The following is a 24,383-nucleotide window of genomic DNA, read 5'->3' on the forward strand; positions in this document are numbered from 1 at the left end:
TAATTTTAAAATAAAGGAAGTCAGTCTTGATATTTCTTGCCAATGTTATTTATCTTCCTGTAATTTTCTGAATTAACTGTTGCTGATATTTAGACATAAAAAAACAAAAGAAACAAAGAAAGCAATTAATGAAGTAAAAAAAAAGAATTTGTTAAGGGTTTGAGAGTAGTGTTGAGGGTAGTGTTATATGAGAAAGGATAGTATAGGGCGAGAAAGGAGAGCAATGATTGGGCGGGGCAGAGGATGCGTGGTCCGGTCTAGCCCGGCCACATCCAGTCTGCCGCCGACTGCGTAGTTGCGCAGTATTGCCACTGAGTGTCGTGTGTGCTAGTAGAAGAGGATATAAACGGTATGCCGGTGCACAGCCTGACTCTCTTTCTCCGGTCCTTTGTAAAACATCGTGTCTCCTCCTCGTTCTAGGGTCGTTCACCCTGAACACTAACGTGCTCGCGTTATCCTTCGAAATCCATTGTTTTTCCATTGCTGTGATCTTCTTTCATCGCATTATTCATTCTGATTGAATTTCCAGCAAGTTTTCTGATACTTCCTTCTACGCCGAGAAACGTAAGCGATTCCTTTTCTGTTATCTTGCTGCCGAGATTGTTGCCACTTGCTTGCGCTCGAGAAAACTATATTCCGTGCTTGATAGATAAGTTACTATAGAGAGGTTAAAAGGATGCTGCGTGTTTTGAATTCGAGGCTACTCTGATTTTTGAATTTGTTGCTTGATTAATATGGATTATTGAGCAAAGAAGAATTGTTTAGGATTAAATTGATGTCAATTAGTTGAAATTGAGAATTAGATTACTAGAAATAAAGTAATTTCAATAGTTAATATTTAATTATTTAAATAAATGTTATTAAAGAGTATAGAAATATAAAATCACAGATGATGAATTAAATAAATATTATTTGTTTTTTAAGAGAATAATTTCTATAAATATTAGTTATGACGTTCTTTAACATTATTACTTTATTTAGCGTTAATATTTTTAGATTAAATTAAATAATTTTTATCGAAATATTTATTTATTTTTTGTTTAATTTAAAATCACATAAAAAATAATTTCAGAATAATTTCTTTTAGAAATAATATTTTTTTTTTTTAAATTAATAATCAAAATCACGAATATTATGTGTACGAATGTTACGTAATGTTATTTTACTGTGCTTTCTGCTACATCAAATTATCCTTGTTTCTATTATTCCTGGCAAGGCATAATATTTGAACTGTTTTTCTCTATAGCTTAATAAGATTTATTGTTTGTCATCCAATGTTATTTTCTTAAAAATAAAATTAAAAAAATATAAATACTGAATTTTTTAAATTTTAATTTTAGAATTGTTAGAATTCGTTGATCTAATAATTGAATTTTCATATTTAATTCATATTATTATGTCAATTTTATTCGTCAAAGCAAAAACAAATGAGCAGAATTGATAACAATAACGAAGATGTAATTTGGATTTATTGTTAAAACGATCGCCATAGAAAAACAATTTATCGGAAGATTTAATGCGATGTGGTAGCTAATTTCTTGCACGCATGATATTCGGTTTATTTCACCGTCTATTTTTAATGGTACTCGAGCTAATCTGAAAATTTACTTTTAACAATGAAGATTTCTTTTTCATAATTTAATCAGAATAAATAATTTATTCGGGTAATGATTAATAATGGAAATAGATCATAGATAATCATTTTTATTCGAACTTTAATAAAATTTGAATTATTTTTAATACAAAAGAAAAAGAGAAATAGAGAGAGCATCATTTTTAAGCTGAAGTTATTTTTAAATATATAATATATATATTATATGCATGTATATAATACATTCATGCATTTTTTATTTTATCTTTTATATTAAAAAGTTTTACATTAAATATTTGATAATTAAATAATATGAATATTTTTAAATTTTATATTTTATGATGTTGCTAATTAATGATTTTACAATGTAATAAGAAAATGCAGACTCATTTTCTCGATTTAATTAATATATTTTTATAGTTTATAGTTGTAGTAGTCTTCGTAATCTTGTACAACTGGGTAATAACGATCCTAATTAATGATTTGCGTAACTTTTACAAACTTTGTAGAAGAATATTCTAAAAAGTAAATTCTGAAGAAAATTTACATTTTCTCTTATTATGATATTATCAGTTACGTTATCTTTATTCTTAGAAAAATTATTTCTTAGTAAAAATTTTTTTTTCTCTGTATTCCAAGTTCGACAATCATTTTAATTATCGTTATAATTTTTAAATTGTCGATATATTATTATATTATTAAACATAAATTAATTTGAAATTTATATATAATTGTTTATAATTTTTATATAATTTATATATATATATATACATATGTAATTTTTATGAATTACATAATGTATAAAAAAATTGATTTATGTTTTATGATATATTACATTGTTGATTATATTATATTGTTCTACATTAATTATGAAAACTATTATTATAAAAGCGATGTATTAATTAAATTGAGAAAATTATATATAATTATAATTATTATAAATTATTATAATGAAGAAAAAAATATTTTTCATTACACTCTTTTTCTCTGTATATTATATAAATAGTATATATAATATCAAAAGTTTTTTAAATTCAGTCGTTATTATATACATTATTATATACATCATTAAAATTAACATCAGGAAAATTTTTTTTTTTTTTTATAAAGAATCCACAGATTAACTAAGATTTATAACAGCCTCCAAAACCACCCTTTACCGAAAAAATCGATAAAGGGGAGTTGAGATGGAGAGTGTGTTAGTAAATGTGGGTGGATTTAAACGAAGAGTATCGAAATTTATTCCGGAAATACGCGCATGCACTGCTTTTGCCAACTTCCCAACGAAATACCGAATAACTATACTATGTAGATATATTATGTAGATATATATATCTATATCGAATGGTACATAGACAGTACGCGGCTAACGAGGCTATCCTCTTTTACTTACATATGTATTGCATAATGGCCATATATATCACCTATGCGCCTATGAAAAATAAAATTCGCTTTATCTATCGATCCTTGTGCCCGTGGTACACGTGTACAATCGCGATTCATTCGAGCATTTCAACCGTTTTCCTTGTGTTCGTGTAAAACGACAAAACATTTATCGCTTTTGTTATATAGCAGCTTTTTGCATAGAAAAATATATATAGTGCAAAGATATTTTAATATCTTTTTTTTTCAATAGGAACTAATTAATTGAAGAAGAAAAAATAATAGTAGATTTTTTAGAGATGATGATTTTGATATTTTCTTTGCGATGAATTGTAAATGAATTTTAGCGTTTCTAATAATATTTTAGTAATTTTAACATTTTTAATTCGGGATATTGATTTTGTTTTTTTTTTTTGAGCATTTTTTTATTCAAGATTTTTTAAAGATCGTTATAATTTAAAAAATATATATACGTATATGTAACAGGATAGCTATTTGTACATATTTAAAATTTTTTTGTTTATATTTCGAAATAGGCAAATTGAAGAATGAATCTTGAAGGTATTTTATATTATTTATAAAATATTATATTATTTATAAAATCATAATAATTGAAAAAATTGAATAATTAATTTTCCTTTTTCGAGAAAATGTTTTTAAACGAAAATTTATTAGTAATTAAAATTGAGTAAAATTGAGTATTTAGTTATAGCTATTTTATTACATTAGTATTATAAATTAATAATAATTTATAATAATATTACATTCAATAATTTTCTAAAATTTTCTTACAATGTAAACTTTGGTTAAAAATACATGACTTTAAGTGATTCATTTCCTCAGCAATTATTCATCGATCACGTCTGTGTATCGGAGAAAGCTAACAAAGTATACACATCCGAGAAAAGAGAACGGATTGTTTTATCAAGAAATGTAATCATAAAATATTTCAAATTGGCAATCATGTGAAAAAGTTTTAGAAATAGATTGAATCTTATTTGTAGTTGAAAACAAAATGCTGAAAGATATTTCTTAAAATGAAAATTAAATTTTTAAAATTTATAAAAATTGACTTGAATAAACAATATAGAGAAAAACAAAGAAAATTTATAGAATCGATAAAAATTATTATTTTTTGTTTTTTTTTTATAATTATAATAAACGATATAAAATCAGAAAAAAATTTGGAATATAGTGTAAAATAAAATAAGTCTAATTCGTTAACAAACGACAAGATAAAACGTGGTACATGTCCCTCAACGTGTGGCTACGAGTTATAGTAAAATTAATTTCATTATTAAAAAAAAAATCTATTCAAGTTCAGCAGAGTGTGAATTGAAATGAAACGATTCGAAAATATCATTAGAGAAACCCTTTGAACAATCATCGATTCTTGAAAGAAAGCAACGATGCTTGACGAGCATTCACGCGTTTATTATCTTTTTTTTCTTCTCTTCTTTATAAAATACATTGTGACATTGTATTTGATTCAATAGACATCAACTGAGTGACCTAAATCTTGTTAACCATACACAATTTCTTTTTTTTTTTTCTTATTCTCTTTTGGAAAATGATTATTGAAAATTTTTGTTGTAATTGATAAAGACAATAATCTAGATTATGAGCATTTCAAGATAGAAAATAAAGAAAGTAAAGGTAGTGAATAATTCAGAATTAATTTTAAAATTATGAGAGTAATGTCATTATTTTCTAATCTTGAAATAATAGGTAAGGAATTTGCAATAAAAAATTATAGATAAAGACATTTTTAAATATAACAAATAATTTATAAATTAAAAAATAATTTTAACAATAACGTTGAAATAGAATGAAATATCAGGAAGATAGAAATATTTTTACATAATCAAAATATTATTAAAAAATATCAAATTGATAAATTAATTATTTTACTGTTTTAAAAAATTATTTTATTATAGGTACGTTCATTCATGCTTTAAGTAGAATAAGACGATATTAAGTCAGACTATGCCATCCGCAACACTTGGCTTCGTTCGATTCATTAGAGAGAAAGTCTTTCAATTAAATTTTTTATCTATGTATAGATTTTTTTTTTTTAATTTTTGTTTCGATGTTTTTTGCCGTTTCACCGCGTGCCGTTTAACTGATTTTAAATCCAGTAATTTTGTAATTGCTATCACGAATCCGATACGTATACGAATACATATTCGTCTACCTAAAATTGCTTTCATAATTAAATTCATATCTTGAAAAATATTTCAATTAACTTGCTAAATTTTGTTTTTACAGTCAATTATTGGTCAATTATTATTCTCTCTCTCTTATTCTCTCTTTCTCTTTCTCTGTCTCTCTATTCTTCTATTAACGAAAATTGAGAGATCAAGCAAGAAGATATTTAACGAATAGGGATGGATAAAGTGGTGTGACCCTAAACGAATCAAGAGGACAATATCTAGCAAGTTGAGAAAAGAAGAAATTTCGTTGACAGAAAGGATAGGATTAAATACAAATGGCTACGCCACCAGATTCACCGGGACCGGAAGAGGCCCTCTTCGACTTCGAGAGTGCAAGAACTAGACAACAGACTACGAGACCAGTTGCCCTTGAGGAATTGCTCCGACAAACCAAGTTCTCTAGGCAAGAAATACGCGTGATGTATCGTGGCTTTAAACAGGTACATTGAATCCGAAAATATAGCTAGTGATACAGAGTTGTGATTCCTGGAACAACAAATAAGGATGTGAGTCATACTTGGCCGGTCTGACCACTTCTCAATTACCTTCGTGTAGGTTACGAGTTGAAATATTTCATCTTTAAACAATGAGAAACAATTTAAATTTAGGGGCTTGTATTTTTGTAAAAAGTTTCTAAGTTTGATTTATTTGAAAACGAAGTCTAAAAAAAATTAAAAAAAGTTATTTTTGAACGTGAAATCATCCATTCGCTGATTTTTCAAACTTATTTTTATTCCAATATTATATTTCATGTAATTCTATATAAATTAATTCTAGATTTTAAATATCAAAATTAAGAAGCGAATTCACTATATTTGTTTCACTTTGAAGGTTTTTTCAAGAATCATAACTATTCTTTATTTATACTACTCTTCAAAGTTAATTTTTTCATAATGATTTGGGATTAATTTTCAGCATGATAGCATGCCAGTGAATTTCCTTTATGAATTCGATATAATAATAAAATTTAATATAATAATAATTCTTGAAACGATAAAATAGAGGTATTTAGTCTTGTATCAATTTTTTTATAAAATTAGATACAATTGTAACATGTTATATTTCAACTAGACAATTATGTCGCTGGCTTGCCATCAATTTTCTTTCATAATTTTATTTGCCATGAATATTCATGACAAGTATAAAGGTTGTAAGACTCTACTTTGAATATTTTCTTTTTCTTTTCCATTATATATATGTCATATTTATTTGAAAATATTTTTTCAACGAATCATCGTCACTTGCATATTATTATTTCAGCTATTTCTAAAGCATAAAACATTTCCATAAACAGCAAAGATAGATAAAAAGAATGGATTTAAAGGATTTAAAGGATAAAATGAATTTTTTTTTAAACTTTTTTGACCAACGATTTATTTTTTGAACAAAGTCCTTCAAAATTTATACATGTTAGGAGATGAAAATAGATAATTTATGCAATAGTTTAATCAACAATTTTGTAAGCAATGCCAACGTTTTCTGTAGCGAATATGGCCTTGATGTTGAAACAATTTGCGCTTTATTTTTGCGATAAATGAAAATTAGAAGGAAAACATAACATGCCATACCAATGTCGTGTCACTCATAAAGTATTTACACAGCATTTTGAGGGTAAGTAATAGAGGCGATAGTTATTTCTTCTCGAGTTCAGGTTTTCTTCAAGGTTGATGTTGTTTCTATATAAACATCGGAAGTAGTCAAAGCAGATCAATATAATAGTTCAAAATATTTGTTGTTTCAATCTGATTTAACGTGTTAGGTTGTATTTTTTTTTTATTAATTGATTGAAAGAATTTTTTTCAAAATGTTAAAATATTCGTGGAATATTTTTTTTTTTGATTTTCTGAAAATCAAAACAAATACAAAAGTTAATATATACAAAAAATATTGGTTAAGACTTATTTAAAAACAATTTAAATTTACATTAAATTTACATTACATTAAATTTTCTGTTATTTTTAATATTTCATATTCAATAATTTGGTTTTATGAATTTCATAATGAAATAACATATTTTTGGTCATCTTTCAAGAAACATCCAAGTTATTCATTCTTTTATTTTACTAGTAAAATAAAGGAAATTTATAATAGTCGTAATTTATAATAGTCAAAAGAAACAGTACTTTATGTTAAATGTTTAATTTTTGGAAGATTTAAATGTTCAAAGTTGTTCGTCTACATGTCTTCTTTGAGAATGTAACTTTTCAAACAAATGAATTTGGAACTGTAACAAAACTACCTATATTTCACAGTAATTTGTCGAGTTTAGAACTTTCTATTCTTCAACCAGAATTTATCTACATTACATGATGTCTATCTTATTTAGATAAACCAAAAATAAATTCAACATATTAATCTTTCTGAAAGAAATATTTTCATTCATATAAAAACATTTTTTCCTGTATTATAAATTTTTTATTTAGTATTTTAAAATATAGTATAAATTATCAAGATTGATATAATAATATTTTTATTAATTTTCTAATGTTCTTGTTATCTTTGTTGCCATTTTTTTTATTTCTTCTGAAAATTTTAAAAATATTTATTTATGTTTATCAATATTCAAAGAAATTAGGAAAAAGAAAGGTGAACATTCTTTGATAAACGTATATATTATATTAATAATAATTTTATTAAAATCTTTACAATTCTTTACTTTTTGGAATTGTCAATATTTTAATGCATGAATAATATTATAATAATGTTAGAATAGTATTTTAATATATAGTATTTTAATGCATGATTCTTTAATGAATTCAATTATCGATAGATATAAATTATTCATCAAAAGTTCTAATTTTTGATTAGATCTATAGATAGATTTAGCTATAACATAACATAAAGTAGATAATGGTAATTTATCAATGAATATTATATTATTCGATAAATCCGTATTTTAACATGTATACACGTGATTCAGTTTGTACTAATGCAATCAATTTCCAACAAACAATAAAAGCTTTCTTTGTATAATACAATGTGTCAGCATCTTAATTGGAACATTTCGAATGGATCGATACATTGATTATATCATCAGTTGTTTCATAGATAGAATGTAATGAATGGAAATAGATATATTTACAAAATATTTTTGCAATTAGTCTATTGATGTTCAAAATTGTGAATTGTGTGTAGTTTTTTTTCCTTTAGTTTCATTGGAAAATATATGATTCTTAACTTTTCCAACTAAATATCGTGTATACTACTATCGATCTGAACTTTATGCTCTTACCGACCTAAAAGTGTGTCACGACGATTACTATTTCACGAGTAAAGTTTTGAAATTCTACTGAAAGTTTTTGAACAGACATATGACTCGACTTTCAATCATCCATTTCACTGGAAGATTATATATATGTAACAGACGTACTTTGGAAAATTTGAATTATTAACAGAAAAGAAAAAGAAATTTTATATTTTGATATAAAATTATGAATTGAATATTAAAAGAAATTGTAATTATAATATAAAGATAGGAGAATTGAATGATTTTATTAAGTGTAACATCTAATTTTTCATTTACGTATTCTGTCACATATTTCTTTTAATTCAATTATCATAAAATAATTTTCTAAATTATTTCCAGAGATAGTTTTCTTGTTTGTTGCATAAGTATTTATATTCATTTATATGTTCTCTTTTTTTATTTTTTTAACTTATTTCATAAAGATGTCTCTACTGTATTTTTTATTATTCTTAAAAAGGATTTAATATTTTTAAAAAGAAATTTTCTATACTTCTCCTTTGTTCTCATAATATTAAAGAGAATAAACATAATTAATTATTTAAAAAAATAAATTAAACTTAAAAATAAAAAAATTAATTTGCCTCCTAGAAAAAGACTATATCGGTTCTCTGAAAAGATCGAAAGGTTGAATATCGTACTTCTGTCGCAGCCACTTGTAGACAAGCATTTACACGCGACGCGAAACTAAAAGCCCTGAGCCTTAGAACGTTTTATATGTATGACGAAAAAAGCTCGGATTTTTCGAGAGTTCCTTAGATGTTTTAATTGCGCTATTTCGTCACTATACGCTTGCCACTTGAGCCGTTAAGACTGGCAATTGTGTCAAGAGCGTGCGTTTGCACGATAATGAAAATGTCTGTGCAAAGTATTGCAAGAATGTGCACGATATTTTTTCGAAATAGGTCGAAATAGATCAATGAACAAAAAAATTTGAAATTGCATATCATTCCATATGTTTATAAAGTTATTAATTTTGTGAGTAAAAGTTTTCATTATAAAAATTATAAAATTAAATCTTATTTCTACATAATTACGTACAAGTACAGATATACATATATATAGACATATATATATGTATATTTATTTATTTATTTTGTTTCAGTTATCAGAAAAATAAATAAAGGTTTTACAGTGACATTAAATTAAAAATAAAGTATTCATATTTTATCTTCATAGAAAAATCTAATCAAATGTATTTTCTATATACATTGATGCATAATTGATTAGTGCAAGTTCGATATTTTCTATTCCATAGCTTCTTTGTCGAAGAAATAGTTATTGAAGAAACACAACATCTTCATTGTTTCTCTTGTTCTTTCTCTCTCTCGATCTTGAGTCTGGAAAGTAGAAGTCTTCTTCTTTCTCTTTTTTTCAATGAAAGCGTAAAGGTTAGGCGAGTATTACCACGCTCGTCCTATTGAACTCGATTCTATTTAAGGGAATATGGCGGGAGTGTGTCGGTATCTAGTGGAAATCGAAGAAGGCCGACACCAGAGGCCGCGTCGAGGCCGGGACCTTGGCGTTTAGAAAAATTGTAAGTACTTATTTAGGCCCATGTAATAACATTCATGAAAATCGATAGTATAAATGAACTTCTTGCTAAATTATTGTTTTCTCGGATGTATCTTTGAATTTTCACTCATTTCTCTAAATTATTTTAGTTTATTCTGTTATAATCATATTCTGGATAATCAATTTTAATTTTCTTAGCATAAGAAAAGCAATTTTCTTAGGAAGCATAAATTAATGTAAATTTTTTGTCAATGATAAATAATAATTGGTTCAAATGAGATATTGAATTGAAAATTTAAAAAATATTGTTTGATTATATATCGATTTTATGTAGAAGAATTTAAAGAATATATATTTAAATTCTGATATAATATTAATTTTGACATATATTTTCTTTTATATTGTCTTAAAAATTTAAATATAAAAAATATATTCAATATTTTTTAATTTAGAAATTAATTATGTATATTTTTTAGTTGAAAAAGTAGAAATAATTTTTTTTTATTTGTTCTTATTATATTACATGAAAAAATAATGTTGTAAATACAGGTTAACGAGAACTATAAGAATATAGTTCTCTTGACTGAAGAATCCAATGTTTCTAAAATTTACTAGTCTCTTCTTTAATTCAACTCGATTTATTTTATCATTTTGTGAAAATTTCATCCATCATTTTCATCCATCTTGCATCTTGTTATTTAATATGCAAACATTACAATTATATATTATTAACAATATATGTTACATATTAATTTCAATAGTAACTGCTTCAATTACAATTCACATGTCAACTGAAATTCTAATAAGGGAAATTTCGATATTCTCCTGAGAATAGAATTCAATAGCGCTGTTCCATGTAATTGAAGCATATATATATATTTTCATAATTTACTTTTTCGATAAGACAATATAACATATGAATAATTACATGTTCATTTTGAATATAATTATTAAAAGAAACATTTAAATAATTGAATTACAAATTTGTGTTTAATACAATTATTTTTATTAAAAAATTAAAACTAGTAATATTCTTCGCACATTTAATTATATCTTAAATTACATTTCCCATCTTAGCAGAATAACTAAATTATCAGAAATATGTGAACTTCCGTTGTAAATATCAAATTAAAAAGGTGAAAATCGATTTTTAATGTCAGAATTTTATAACTGATAGTTGTTTTTTATAAGATACAACGAAAAACCATTTATTTTCTTCGAGCATAAATATGATTTCAAAGAAATTATAAACTATAATTTCTTGAGAATCGATAAAATTTTATAATCTCAGTTGACCAAATATTGTGTAAGATAGAGAAATCATTTTTATGCAAAAACATATCGCCATTTTTTAAATATAATCCAAAGATTCAATATAGTTGATTTTTTAATTTAATTAAAAAAATTTTTTTAAAAATTCCATAATTAAATCTACTTCAATTTTACATCAAAATTTAAACAGTATATTTTCTATTATAAAAGTTATTATATATTTAAAAATGTATATATTTAGGAAAATAAAATAAAAGTAATTTTATTTTTGAATGAAATTATAAATCAGTATTAAGATTAATAGATAGGATAATATGTAGAGACTGTATCATTTTAATTGATTTTTAACAAATATTATAAAATATATAATATCTACTAGAATATTCTATTCAATTATTGAAATATTAATAATATATGTTTGGTATTTCAAATATCTATTCTAATATGTAAAAATTATTGCAATTGAATAATATTATAAAGTAATATACTTTCTTTAAAAATTAATAATAATTTATATTTTAAATTAAATTTTATAATTTTCATATGATTGAATCTTGGGATTATTTTTTTATATTCCAATATACAAAAGCACAGTATAGAATCAGATTAAATATGTTTTCCTTTACGAAAAAGAAGCAATCAAGAAAGAATATTCCTAGGATTGCACAAAACTGGATCTTTTATTTTTTTCTGACAACCGTTTGTCTTAATAATGAAAAAAGTCTTAGCACTGGCCCACTTTTGCTGCAATTTACCGTACTCACGGTTCTCGCATAACTTCTTCGAAGTAGTTGCACGCTCGTTGTGCTGCTCTTTTGTTGCCAACTCTTTCATTAGTCCTTCTCCATTGCGACGATCATTTTCTTCATACTTCCTCAGGCAATGGATGAACATTTAGGTGGAATGGAGACATTATCATTGAATATTATGCAGAAATGTTAATTATTCTATTAATATTGGAATTTCTTCCTATACTTGCTTTGAATGCATCCAATCAATTAAGTTTAACGAATCATTTTAATGCAATATTAAGAAGTATTAACAACATATTATATGGAAATGTTTGTTTAATAATTTGTATTTTTTTTTTTATATTATGTTTTCTATTTTATGCTTTTTTTCTTTTATATATTTCTTTTATATATATATTGTTGTCTCATTTTTAAATTGAATTTTTTAATAATAAATTTTTTCTAATTTTTGAATAAATTATATTATTATATTTTTTTTAACTCTTTCATTTATTTTCTTGATTTTTATTTTTTGCACATAAATTTGCATTTTATTACCAATTTTTCTTATTTTTTGAGCTTATATATGGAATATATCATCGTTGAATATTTGTTTAAAGATAGACAAATCGCTGGAAATTCTTTGTGATTCTTCAAGCATCTGTTTCGTATTCTCTTTCAATTTCTTTAGTTTATTTCTTAAAAAATAACAAAAATCAGAGATCAAGTATCACTTGATAAAATATATAACTTTTTCTTACCTCATTACACTCTCGTAGATAGAATTTTCTGATTTTTTCGAGAAATTACACATTCGAGCTTTGAATTCCACTATAAATGGAATTTCCTTCAGTGCTAAGTCAATTGTCTCTCCAACTAAAATAACATTATGTGTTATCCGTTTATTTCATATACAATATTATATTCTTTGTTTTAATTAAACAATGAATATTTTAATAGAAAATTGATTTATAAAAAATAAAATAAAGCTAATTCAGAATATTGAATCAGAATTTAAAAAGTTCTGTTTTGATATTCTGAATATATTTATCAAAATAATTTATCAAAAAATATATATAATTTTTTTGATTTTATATATATTATAAATATATATTATCATATATGTTTTTAATATATTACATTCAAAATAAATAATTATAAATTATTTAAATTTATTTTTTAATTTTTATATCTTTTTTTCTTTTACTTTTAATTTATCTACGTGTAATTTTATAATTACACTATAATTAATAAAAAAAATTTTTTTTTATTAGGAACATATCTCACTTTTTTCATTAAAATCGTTGTTCGACACATCGATACTTAAATTTTCGAAATTGATGGAACCGGAAGTCAATATATCGGCCAATGCCATACCTCCTGCAGCTTCTATTTTGCAAGCACTCAGATTGAGAACTTCCAAACTTTCGTTTCTTAACAGAACTAAAACAAACATAGACAATGAACTCTTGGGAATGCAATTTCAATCCATTCTTTGCCTAAGATCACTTCTTTGAAAATTGTATAAGCCTTACGAAAATCAAGTTAGTTTGTACAAGCTAGACAAAGATCTACATAGATATAAGATATATAAATTGTTCAATTGTAAATTTGTTTCAATGAAATAAATAATAATTTTTGTTCTAGGAAAAAATAAATCTAAACAAAAAACAGCGATGAAATAAATAAAAATTAATTTTGCAATATATTCATAATAATTATTATCAATTAGTAAATATTATTTTATTCATTATATTAAATGTCCTATATATATATATATATATTCTGTGCATTTATGTAAGTTATATACGTAGTTATAAATCATGGAAGATTAACTATTCGATGAAATGCAAAAGTCAAACAAAGATCCAGGGTAACTTCCGGCGAGAGATTAATGGAATGGAAGTCGAGCACAGTGTTTGTTCTATGGGATACAATCGCCTTTCGATACAGTAGACAGTTTAAATATTGACTCATAAGAGGATAAAGTTAGTAACCCAATATCTTGTACACTTACAGGCACATATGTGAAACATCCCGTTGTCTAACAAAGGGTTCATCCCTAGATTCAGAACTTTAAACATTATCGCGTTCTCCAACTGTAGCAGCCCATAAATTATGCCAGCAACTCCTTCCGGTCCAATGTTATTGTTCTCCAAATGCAATATCTTCAACTTCTTGTGCAACAATAGGAATTCACCAATTGCCTGAGCCCCTACGTTTCCCAGTTTGCAATGAGAGAAATTTAATTCTTCTATCTGTACTTAAAAACATTAAAAATATAATATGAGGAAATTTATTAAAAAATTGCTCGATAAAAGACATTATAGAAGCATATTATAGAAAAAGAGGATTAAATTATTTGAAATATTAAGAGAATGTGTAGATGTTAAAATATAAAAAAAATATTATAAAAAAATGGGTGGCAGAACTTTTAAAAAAATTGTAAAATACTTTTTTTCTTTTATATTATTTTTCCAAGTTTATTATTATATGCGAAGAACATTAAAAAATTATTTAAAAATATGCAATTCTTTTTTAGATTTATCATAATATTACGAACATTATAATTGTCCACCATTCCCTGAAGAAGAGCTGCAATACGTAATTGGTCCACATTGCTCCTAGTTAAACTAAACTTCTTCAATTTCTCACAAGCTTTAATCCCACGACCAAGACCCAAACAATCTTCAATGGAAATGCTTTATTTTTTTTTTATTTTCAGTTATTTATCTATTTTATTACATAAATCAAATTTTGAAAAATATATTATAACTTGGAAAAAGAACTCACTCAAAGTCTTTCCATTCGAAACCATCGTTCATATAAATCTGTCCAAAATTAATGCGAATTTCCGTAAGATTAGGAAAATGTGGTAGAATAATGTCTAATGGGATGTGGTTAATGGGATATTCTCTATCTTTTTCACAAGGATCTTCCTCGTCTAGAGATATCCTTGTTTTCCTGTGATATTTTAAGCAAATAATATATTGATTATATAATATAAAAACTTGTAAAAAGAAAGATTTCAATTTTTGAAACTTTATATAATCGAGTAATAGTCATTTTTTGTAAATTCTTTTCAAATTATTTGGCTCTCTTTTTTATAAATATATCTATTTTTTTTTTAAATACTTTATATACTTACTTATATTCTTTATCTGTTTATATTTTATATTTTATATTTGTTTAAAATAAATTTATCTACCTTGTAGGTATGAGAGAACGTATCTGTATGGTGTACACATATTTATGCACTAGGTCGATCATTTTTTCGCATTCTTCCTTTTGCGCTTCGAAAAAAGTTGGATCGAGTTTCTCCAAATATTCGCTTAAAGTACCCTCGCAATAACGTCGTCGCCAAGAATTACCATGTATAGATAAATCGTTGTGTTCCCATCTAAAATAATTCCAGTCTTTTCATGTTTTCGCATTTAAATTTTAGGGTCACGTTTAAAGTAAACCAAAAAGAAATTTCTTTATGAAAATTCCATAATTCTCGTGTTGGAAATATATATGTGTTGAGTAGAGGATTGCTTGAGAGGATGTTTGTTGAAAGATTGCCAAGCAAAATTAATAGAATTGATGTTGTATAAAATATGCTGTATAAAAATGATAGTTATAGTAATATATATGTATAATTAAATCTATTTTTTAGTTAATAAATTAAATTTGACGTTTTTATGAGGATTTGAGAAATTTTTTTTTTTAAATTTCTGAAAAAAAGAAGAGGAAAAAATCAATTGAGAATTTCTTTTATCTAGAAAGATACTAATCATTATTTCTAAAGTGTAAAATTAAATGTTCTTTTTGTTTTTCTATTTAAAATTTTTTAATTTCTTATTTTCCTATTTTCTTTCTCATCATTATTTTATTTCTATATTTTTATTAAAATTTTTTTTATAAAATATTTTAATATCTTTATTTATCCGAATTTATTAATTTTTTATCTTGTAAATTTTCAAATTTTCTACTTTCTTACTACTTTTCCTACTTTTTTTCTATTATTTTATTGCAAAGTTTAATTTATTATTAAATTCTAAAAAAGAAAAATTTAAATTTCTAAAAAACATATTTAGTAACAAGATTTTCGACTAGACAAGATTACAACTATTTCACCTAGCTTTCGAGCAACGTTCCCAATAATAATCGTCCTCAATTTTCTTTATGGTCAATTCAAATGGCAAATCGGTAGACAAAATTTCTATTAGTTCATTTCTGTCCTCGCATGTCGGTAATTCTTCCAATATTGGATTTCTTTTCCATTCAGAGGCTATAACACGAAGAGCAAGGGTCTTTAAGCTCGGAACTCTGTCCACGTCCCAGTAAACATCTTCCGACCGAATTGTTCGTTCAGTCTCGGTCGGTAATTGTGTCGTTTCATCTGAACATCTTTTAGAAAGATATTAATATTAAATATATTTTCTTATATTATTAATCTTAAAAAAATATGATTATAATAAGAATTTTTAATAATTAAAAAAAAAAAGAAGTCCATAAAATATTTAAAAAATTAGAATTAGAATATTGAAAAATTATGTAAGATTAAATAATTTTAAATAAGATTTAGAAATTTGAAAATTATGAAATTATGGAAAATTAGCTGATTAGAAAATTAAAAAATTATAAAAAATAAAATAAAAGACTTACCGATATGTTTCAAATACATATTTCGGTATAGTGTACGGAATTTTCATTTTTGCTGTTTCTTTTATGCATTATATTCATACGTATGCAAATATCCACTTCTATTCATTTTCTTCTTATCTTCACCATTTTATCTGTTTCAAATAAAATTTATTATTGGAAACGAAAAACTTCTTTTTCCAATAAATTAATATATTTATTCTTTCTATTTTTCATAAATATTTATTTGAATGACTTTTTTTTTAATTAAATTAATATTCATATTGATATTTTCAGGAATGTCCAGAGGGTGTAGTGCATGAAGATTTATTTAAGGATATCTATGCAAAATTTTTCCCCCATGGCAGTAAGTTTAAATTAAAGATCCTTATCTCTTGAATAATTATTGAGAAATTATTCTAATATTTATTCGTATAAATTGCAGATTCTAGTCTTTATGCTCATTATGTGTTTAAAGCATTCGATGTTAACTGCAATGGTGCCATGAATTTTAGGGTAATTTTTATCTTTCTCTTATTATTTCTTTTTTAAAAATTTTCTTTTTTTTTCATAATTTTTTAATTTTAAGATTCACAATTTATTTTTCATAATAAAAAGAAAAAAAAAGAAAAAAATTCAAATTATAAAAAATAATATTTTCTTCAGGATCTTCTTGTCATTTTATCGACTTTGTTACGAGGAAGTATCTACGAGAAATTACGATGGATCTTCAAGCTTTATGATATAAACGGCGATGGGTGCATCACCAGGGGCGAGTTATGGGAAGTAGTGATTGCGGTACATGAGCTTATGGGTCGACGGCATCACGCTGAAGAGGAAAGGAAAGCGAGGGAGCAATTGGATAGGGTGTTCAAGAAGTTTGATCTAAACCAGGATGGTATAATAACGATCGAGGAATTTATGGAGAGCTGTTTAAGGGTACTACGGTTTTATTTCACTATTTTATCATTTCTTTAAACAATATCGTTTTTTCATATATTGTTTGATAACAAAAAAATACTATAAACTACTCAAAAAACTTTTATTTTATTAAAATATAAATATAAGAATAATTATTAAAATGAAAATTTAATTATAATAAATGATATGATAATATATTATGATTAATAAAAATAATTTGTTTAGGATGACGTGACTACACGGTCGTTGGCAAAATTTGATTACGCGTTTTGATCTCCGGAGAAGGAAGAGCCCCCGGTGATGACCACAACAACGCCGCCAACGCCGCTCTCTACCACTACAACTACCTTTTCACAATCCCAATCGCCTTCACCACCGCCGCCGTCCTACTCTTTGCTGCCACCTATTCCACCGCCTTTGCCTTCTCAACCACCTCCAGGTTATACCATTCAGGATCAGGAGCTTTATATGCTCTTAGCAGCGCACTGGTGGAATCAACCGGAGGCTCCACTCTTTTGCTAAGGGTAAACAATTTGATGAACGAATTAACTTATTATTCTTTTCTTATTTAAGATATATATATATTTTTCAATAATTCAATAATTGTAAGAAATAATTGATAGAAATATGGTTTAAATAGGAATAAATTTCAATTAATTTTAGATAGTATAATTAAAAATATATATATATAATAGTATTCTATAAAAAAATATTTGAAAGCTTCTATTAAAAAGAATTAATAAGATTAGAAAAAATAATGAGAAAAAGAAATCTAAATTTAAATCTCAAGAAAAAGCAAATATTTTTTTAATAGAATTCAATATAATCTGAAATGTTTCAATTTTTTTCCAGGATAGGATAAAATATGATTCCCAAATTCTACAGTAAAAAAATTCCAATTTCAAGAAAAATAAAGAATATTAAAAAAAAAAGCAAAAAAAGACAAAAATAAAAAAAATCAAATTCTTAAAAATCTTGTAAGTTCAAGAATTTAATCATGCTCGTAATCAATAGATGAACGAGCTACATGTATTTCTTCTTGCAGAAGAATTATTTTATGTCACGTAAAGTGAGTGTTAAACTATAATATCCAAACTATAATGGGAAAAATATACTTCCTTTGAGAGAGGGGAGATAAACGACTTGTCAATTGTGGAATTGAGATTAAAAACTCGAATCAAAAATTATAATGAGATAAAAAAAAATATTTCAAATTAAATTAGAAAAGCAAAAATTAAATCAACTAATATATTATGAAGAAAGAATATAAAATATTAATAATCTTCGAAGAAACAAAAATATTACGGAAGAAACTATTTAAGAATCTGACATATTACATTGAAAAAAAATTGAAAATGTTGAAACAAAATGAATTCGAAATGAAACAATATTTTATCTTGTTTCACTTCCGTGCCAAATTCTGAAAACCTATTTTATTTATTTTATAAGCAATGGAAGGACGTATGGCTGTGTATACGATTGAAAGACAATTTTATCTTTATAATTACTATGAAAAATAATGGAACTGATGAAATGTTTATTAAATATTGATCTGAAGAACAATTAATTACGCACAGGATATTTCTTAAATTTGTATCGAAAATAATTTTTCATAAATCAAATAATATTGAATATTTGGGAACAAATGAAATAAAAAATTTATCAAATATATATTCTTTAGTAAAGATTTTCTTCTACGGATGAAAGTTATGTTATTATGCAGAAAATTATTAAATTTAAAATTTTATTAGATTATTAAATAAATGGCTAAATTGAAGAATATAGCTCTTTGATTCAAATTTGTTAATAAAACTTTTAACAAGATACAATTAATTTAAGCAATATTTCCTTTACACACACACAAGTACAGGCAGAATTATATTAAATATAATATCATAAAAATTTGAAAGCTAAAACTGATTGTGTAAAAGAAAAATCAAAATAATTTCAAATTTATTAAAATCATAAGTAAAAATGATATAAATGATTAATTAACCAAAAATATTTAAAAAATACATATATTCAATGATTTAACAATTATATTTTTTTGAAGAGTAATTTCTTTTTCCAGATTTTATCACATAATAAATTTAATAATATTCTGTGCTTGATAAAAAAGTATATTTCTTCGAGGAAATACATATTGATTTTACTTATATGAACAATTTAAACATTAAAAACTTCTTTAGTATGCAACGAGCATTCGGCGATAGAGCCTTAGAGATGTTAAAGAGATTGAATTTTCTATTGGAATAATCTCAAATAATTTAAGAAGAGAAATAAAAAGGTATACGAACACAATGTGGTTCTCTGAAAAAGAAGCAGAACGATATTCTGCTTTATCATATTAATTATAGCATATATACATTTTATATATATATATATATATATATATATATATATATATATATATATATATATGTGCGTGCGTGTGTGTGTGTATCTTATATATATAAGGTCTCTATAGGGTTCAACCATTTTAAAAGTCATTTAGAATTATATCGTAGATATAAGTGATAACTAAAAATCAGTTTTCTAATGTTGATTGTTAGTTGATTTTCATACAAACATATATATATATATATATATATATATATATATATAAACAAACATTAAAGAATATTATTAAGATATAATATTATTCAATAGAAAAATAAAGGGGTGTTTCTATAATTATCTATATTCTAGAAAATGAAACACCAAATTGCAATAATCACTTAGTAATTCAAAGGAAAGAAAACTGAGAGGAAAAAGAAATTAAGAAATAATTGTATGAGATTACACGAAACGATTTTGTTAAAGAATTATACAATTTATTGTCGATTGAACGACAAGATAATCAGTAGCTATAGACAGTTTCCGTCGATTTTGAAATCACTAGTTTTTTTTTTGAATCATATATATATATATATATACAATACTAGACGTTTTTTCAAATTAAAAAAAAGATTTTGCACCTTCAAACATATTTATATCCAATTTGAAGTTTTCTTAATGATTTTCAAATTTTTTTTTTCATCTATTTATAAGCACTTATATTTAATGCCAAAGAATTTTCTTTATTCCAAATAGATTAATTTATTTTTAATAATAGTAAATAATTAAATATTCGTAGATAAATCAAAATTTTTAATCTCTTAACTAGTTGTAGTTTTCAAATATCAATTTATAAAATTATTAATTATTATATTAATTATTATCCATTATTAAATGGATTATAATTTGTAAAATTATTGGGTACCTAATAAGAATTAATAAGAACGATTTATAAATGGTAGTTACCTTACATTAAAAATTATAGGCAATATGTACATGTGTATAATATATGTACATATATATACATATACATAATATGTATATATATATATATATATATATATATATATATATATATATATAAATTTTTTATGTACTAAATCTTTTAAAGTAGAGGCTCAAGTTAGGAAAATTTTAAGATAAGAACCGTTTGTTAAGCTCTTCATAACACTCTTGCACTGTTATTCGTTAATCAATGAACTTCTTCCACCATGATGTTTTAATAAGAAAACAAGTAGGTTGCTAAGCGCGTTCTTATAGCAACTACCTATATATAATTAAATAAAGATAATTGATTCGCGCTCAGATAGAATCTATAAACAATTCAGATCTTTCTGTTCCAATAATTATTATATGTAGTATATTGTACATTTAAATTTGTATAAATTATACCATTTTATATTTTTTTTAAGCAAAAAACAAAAATATAACAATTAATTTATTAAATTTTTTTTATTTTCGTATAAAAAGTTAAAAAATTGAAAATAAAAATAAAAATTGAGTTGATTTTTAATTCTCAATGGATAAATATATTTTTTTATAACTTTTGACAATAAAGATTAATTTCTGAATCGTTTATCCACAATTATTTTATTATTATTATATTTCTATTATTATAAAATTTTATTATTATATAATCATTCATTCAATCAAATGTTTAAAAAATTTATCAGCAAAAATAAAAATCTCTTTAAAAGAATAAAATCTTACTTAAACGATTCAGATTAACCACGGATTTAATTAATTTCATTTTCGATTAATTTCATTTTTTTTCTGATGAAAATTTGTTAATTTTTATATCGTTAACGGAAGAAGATTGAAAGTATGTTACAAACAAGAATCCGTTAGCCATTGTTCCTAATGATGAATAAAAGCATAAATATGTATAAAGTGTTCACAACGGTTAACAAATTCAAGTATTATTGTGAATATTTTAATTAAATGCAGGTTGTTTCTGCATCTAATTGAATAAGTCAATTGTATCCAGAAACAGAAGAAATCAATAAGTAAGAATTTTGGAACAAATTTCCTGATTGCATAAAAGTTTGAATACTGAATGAGAGTTTTTCACTGAATTTCCCACTGAATAAAAATAAAATGAGCGAAATCGATTTAAAAAGCGATTATCAATGTTTTCTGACTACAGTATGCGTATATCACATTCAATTTAATGTGATTAAACAATTTTTACATATTTTCTAAGAAAACCAAGAGAGATTTTAGAAAGAGCAAACAACGAATGTTATAATTAAAAAAAAAAAAAAAAAAGAAAAAACAGTTTTCTATACATCAAATAATCTGAAGAATAAAATCTTCAGTAAAAAACAAGAAGATATAAAGTATTTCTGGTTTTGAAATAACGAAATTTAGATTACAAAATATTGTAAAAAAACAATCGTATCAAACAATTTCGTATTATTGATGTTCTATATAATGAAATTATATATAGAATTAATTAGAAAACTATATTTATAATTATTTAACTTTTATTTTAAATATCTTTATTTTTTAAAATATTTAATTGAAACCGGAAATGCTCTATATATCAACTTGATGATACTTTTGAATTAAAGTTTTCAAACACCACATGTTCAATATTTTATGATAAAAAAGATTTAAACATAAACATTTGATGATTATTTTCGTTATGAAAAAAGAATTGAAAATTTAAATTCTCTGTCAAAAAATTAAAATAATTTTATTTGAACAAATTTTAGAATATGGAAAAAATGAATATTATATTTTTATCAACAATTTATCATACATTATTCTTTTTAAAAAAATGTAATTTAGATCTTTACATATCGTGTGTGCTTATTGGTCATTTCAAAATCGAGAAAATCGTCAAATTAAAATATAGAAGCATAAGATATTTAAAAATCAAATTTTAAAGAAATTATTAGATAATTAAATTATTAAATCTTGTATGTATCAATTTTATGTTGAAATGAGTATAATCATAATTATACAGAATGTTTCAAAATATAAATAAAAAATGAATTTTTTTAAAACTATCTTTAAATTTTCAAATTTTTAATCCATTTTTTATTTTTAAAAAATTTTATTTTTGAAATATATTTTGAAACATTTTGTATAAATCAATGTAGTTGTAGTCAATTCATGAATATTAGAGATAATATAGATCATAATTAATAATTAACTTTATTAATTATTGGGATTTATCTGTAAAATTTTTCAATCGTATCAAAATAGGATACAGTGCTTTCAACTTATAAGTACACTTATTTGCTTCTTCATGTATTTTATCCAAAACGAAATATCCAATAATTGATTAACAGTTATTAATTAAACTAGTAATTAGTTTAAATCGAATTAAAGAAAATATATAAATAATTGCCATTAACTATCGATTAATTTAATTTAAGTTTCTATACAATTTTATTTAAGATAAACAATAATATAATATATATATATATATATATATATATATATATATATATATATATATATATATATATATATATAACTTTTTTGATCTCTATTAATTAATTCATTTATTTGCAACGAAAATATTTGAAAAGAATGTTTATTAATAAATGTAATTTATTTTTTAAATTCTTGAGAAGTAGTAACTTGTTAGATGATTAAAATTTAAATTTAATCATGATAGCATAAGCATGAATAACGAATCAAAATTTGTTACAGTAGTGACATCTAGTGTGTACGAAATATTCGGTATATATAGTTCAAAAATGTATAATTGATAAAATGTATAATTGATAGTTAATCTTAAAAACAGTTTTTTTATAACAAAAACTTACAATCAAAGATTAGATTAAAATGAAATCGATTAACGATTGATTTCATGTCACCAAAAAATTTAAAATAGTTGAAATTTAATTATTAAGATAATTGAAAAGTAAATGATTATTTAAATTATTCAATTAGAAATTTATAATCGACAAAATATATATATGATAAATTCTTATTTATATTATTTATAATTTTTTAAACTTTCATTTCTTATTGTTTTTAAGATTATAAGATTATATATATATATACATCCATTTTTCAAAAAAACTTAATTATATATCTTTACAATAAAATATTTTGTTATAAACGCTCAAATATTTCAATAATACATTATATTTAAATTTTTCTGAAATACGTACATTAATTCTTATATTGCTCTAAAATTCAAATATCATTATTAATATAATCATACATTAGTTGTGAAACAAAGATTTTACATGATACAATTCATAATCATCATTATTTTTTATTATTCAGGCCTTTCTCTAATATTTTTAACGTCTATGTCAAATTTTTATACTTATGTTAGATTAAATAATTATAAATACCGATAATTGATTTTGAAAATATATATATATATACATATATTTACAACGTATGGATAACTTATATCTTGTAACAATTAAATTGTAAATTCACAAAAATAAAGGAGTCGTTATAATTAATTGTTAAATTTTTTTTAAAAATATTTAATAGTGAACTAATAGCATCAATTAAATAAACTAAATTAAATTAAATAAATACAAAAACATTTATGTTTTTTTTCAACCATCACAAAACTATAATGATTATTATAA

General features: G+C 23.6%; 2 protein-coding genes across 8 annotated transcripts; one reads left to right on the forward strand and one right to left on the reverse strand.

Moving 5' to 3' along the window:
- The first annotated feature begins 47 nt into the window (after positions 1-47).
- Positions 48-18,718, forward strand: LOC411693 (Kv channel-interacting protein 1). Of its 7 annotated transcripts, XM_026442288.1 has the most exons (8): positions 356-564; positions 5,360-5,627; positions 16,873-16,942; positions 17,021-17,091; positions 17,242-17,514; positions 17,722-18,020; positions 18,354-18,473; positions 18,542-18,718. In XM_026442288.1, the coding sequence occupies exons 2-6, from the start codon at positions 5,463-5,465 to the stop codon at positions 17,767-17,769; spliced, it is 627 nt and encodes a 208-aa protein (XP_026298073.1). In that variant the 5' UTR covers positions 356-564; positions 5,360-5,462; the 3' UTR covers positions 17,770-18,020; positions 18,354-18,473; positions 18,542-18,718. The 7 variants fall into 7 exon arrangements, with proteins under 7 accessions (XP_016769275.1, XP_016769271.1, XP_026298073.1 ...); XM_016913786.2 differs by lacking the exons at positions 356-564; positions 18,542-18,718 and adding an exon at positions 48-349 and having other exon boundaries at positions 5,442-5,627; positions 18,349-18,429; XM_016913782.2 differs by lacking the exons at positions 356-564; positions 18,542-18,718 and adding an exon at positions 52-349 and having other exon boundaries at positions 18,349-18,429.
- On the reverse strand, positions 12,499-16,735 carry LOC102654746 (dynein regulatory complex subunit 5). Its single transcript, XM_006558916.3, has 9 exons — positions 16,600-16,735; positions 16,069-16,341; positions 15,158-15,349; positions 14,743-14,913; positions 14,513-14,651; positions 13,967-14,207; positions 13,237-13,392; positions 12,711-12,825; positions 12,499-12,647 (listed from the first exon to the last, which is right to left on the reverse strand). The coding sequence occupies exons 1-9, from the start codon at positions 16,644-16,646 to the stop codon at positions 12,530-12,532; spliced, it is 1,452 nt and encodes a 483-aa protein (XP_006558979.1). The 5' UTR covers positions 16,647-16,735; the 3' UTR covers positions 12,499-12,529.
- Positions 18,719-24,383: the final 5,665 nt, after the last annotated feature.

This window comes from Apis mellifera, linkage group LG8 (genome assembly GCF_003254395.2).
Source record: "Apis mellifera strain DH4 linkage group LG8, Amel_HAv3.1, whole genome shotgun sequence".
Classification (NCBI taxonomy): Eukaryota; Metazoa; Arthropoda; class Insecta; order Hymenoptera; family Apidae; genus Apis; species Apis mellifera.

Bases quoted from the DNA above. Each gene is read 5' to 3' on its own strand.
- LOC102654746 (XM_006558916.3), bottom strand. From the start codon at position 16,646: ATGAAAATTCCGTACACTATACCGAAATATGTATTTGAAACATATCG. The intron at 16,342-16,599 runs GTAAGTCTTTTA...TCTTTCTAAAAG, and splicing joins TATGTATTTGAAACATATCG to ATGTTCAGATGAAACGACAC. The intron at 12,826-13,236 runs GTGAGATATGTT...ATGTTATTTTAG, and splicing joins CAACGATTTTAATGAAAAAA to TTGGAGAGACAATTGACTTA.
- LOC411693 (XM_016913786.2), top strand. From the start codon at position 5,463: ATGGCTACGCCACCAGATTCACCGGGACCGGAAGAGGCCCTCTTCGAC. The intron at 16,943-17,020 runs GTAAGTTTAAAT...TATAAATTGCAG, and splicing joins AAAATTTTTCCCCCATGGCA to ATTCTAGTCTTTATGCTCAT. The intron at 17,515-17,721 runs GTACTACGGTTT...TAATTTGTTTAG, and splicing joins TTATGGAGAGCTGTTTAAGG to GATGACGTGACTACACGGTC.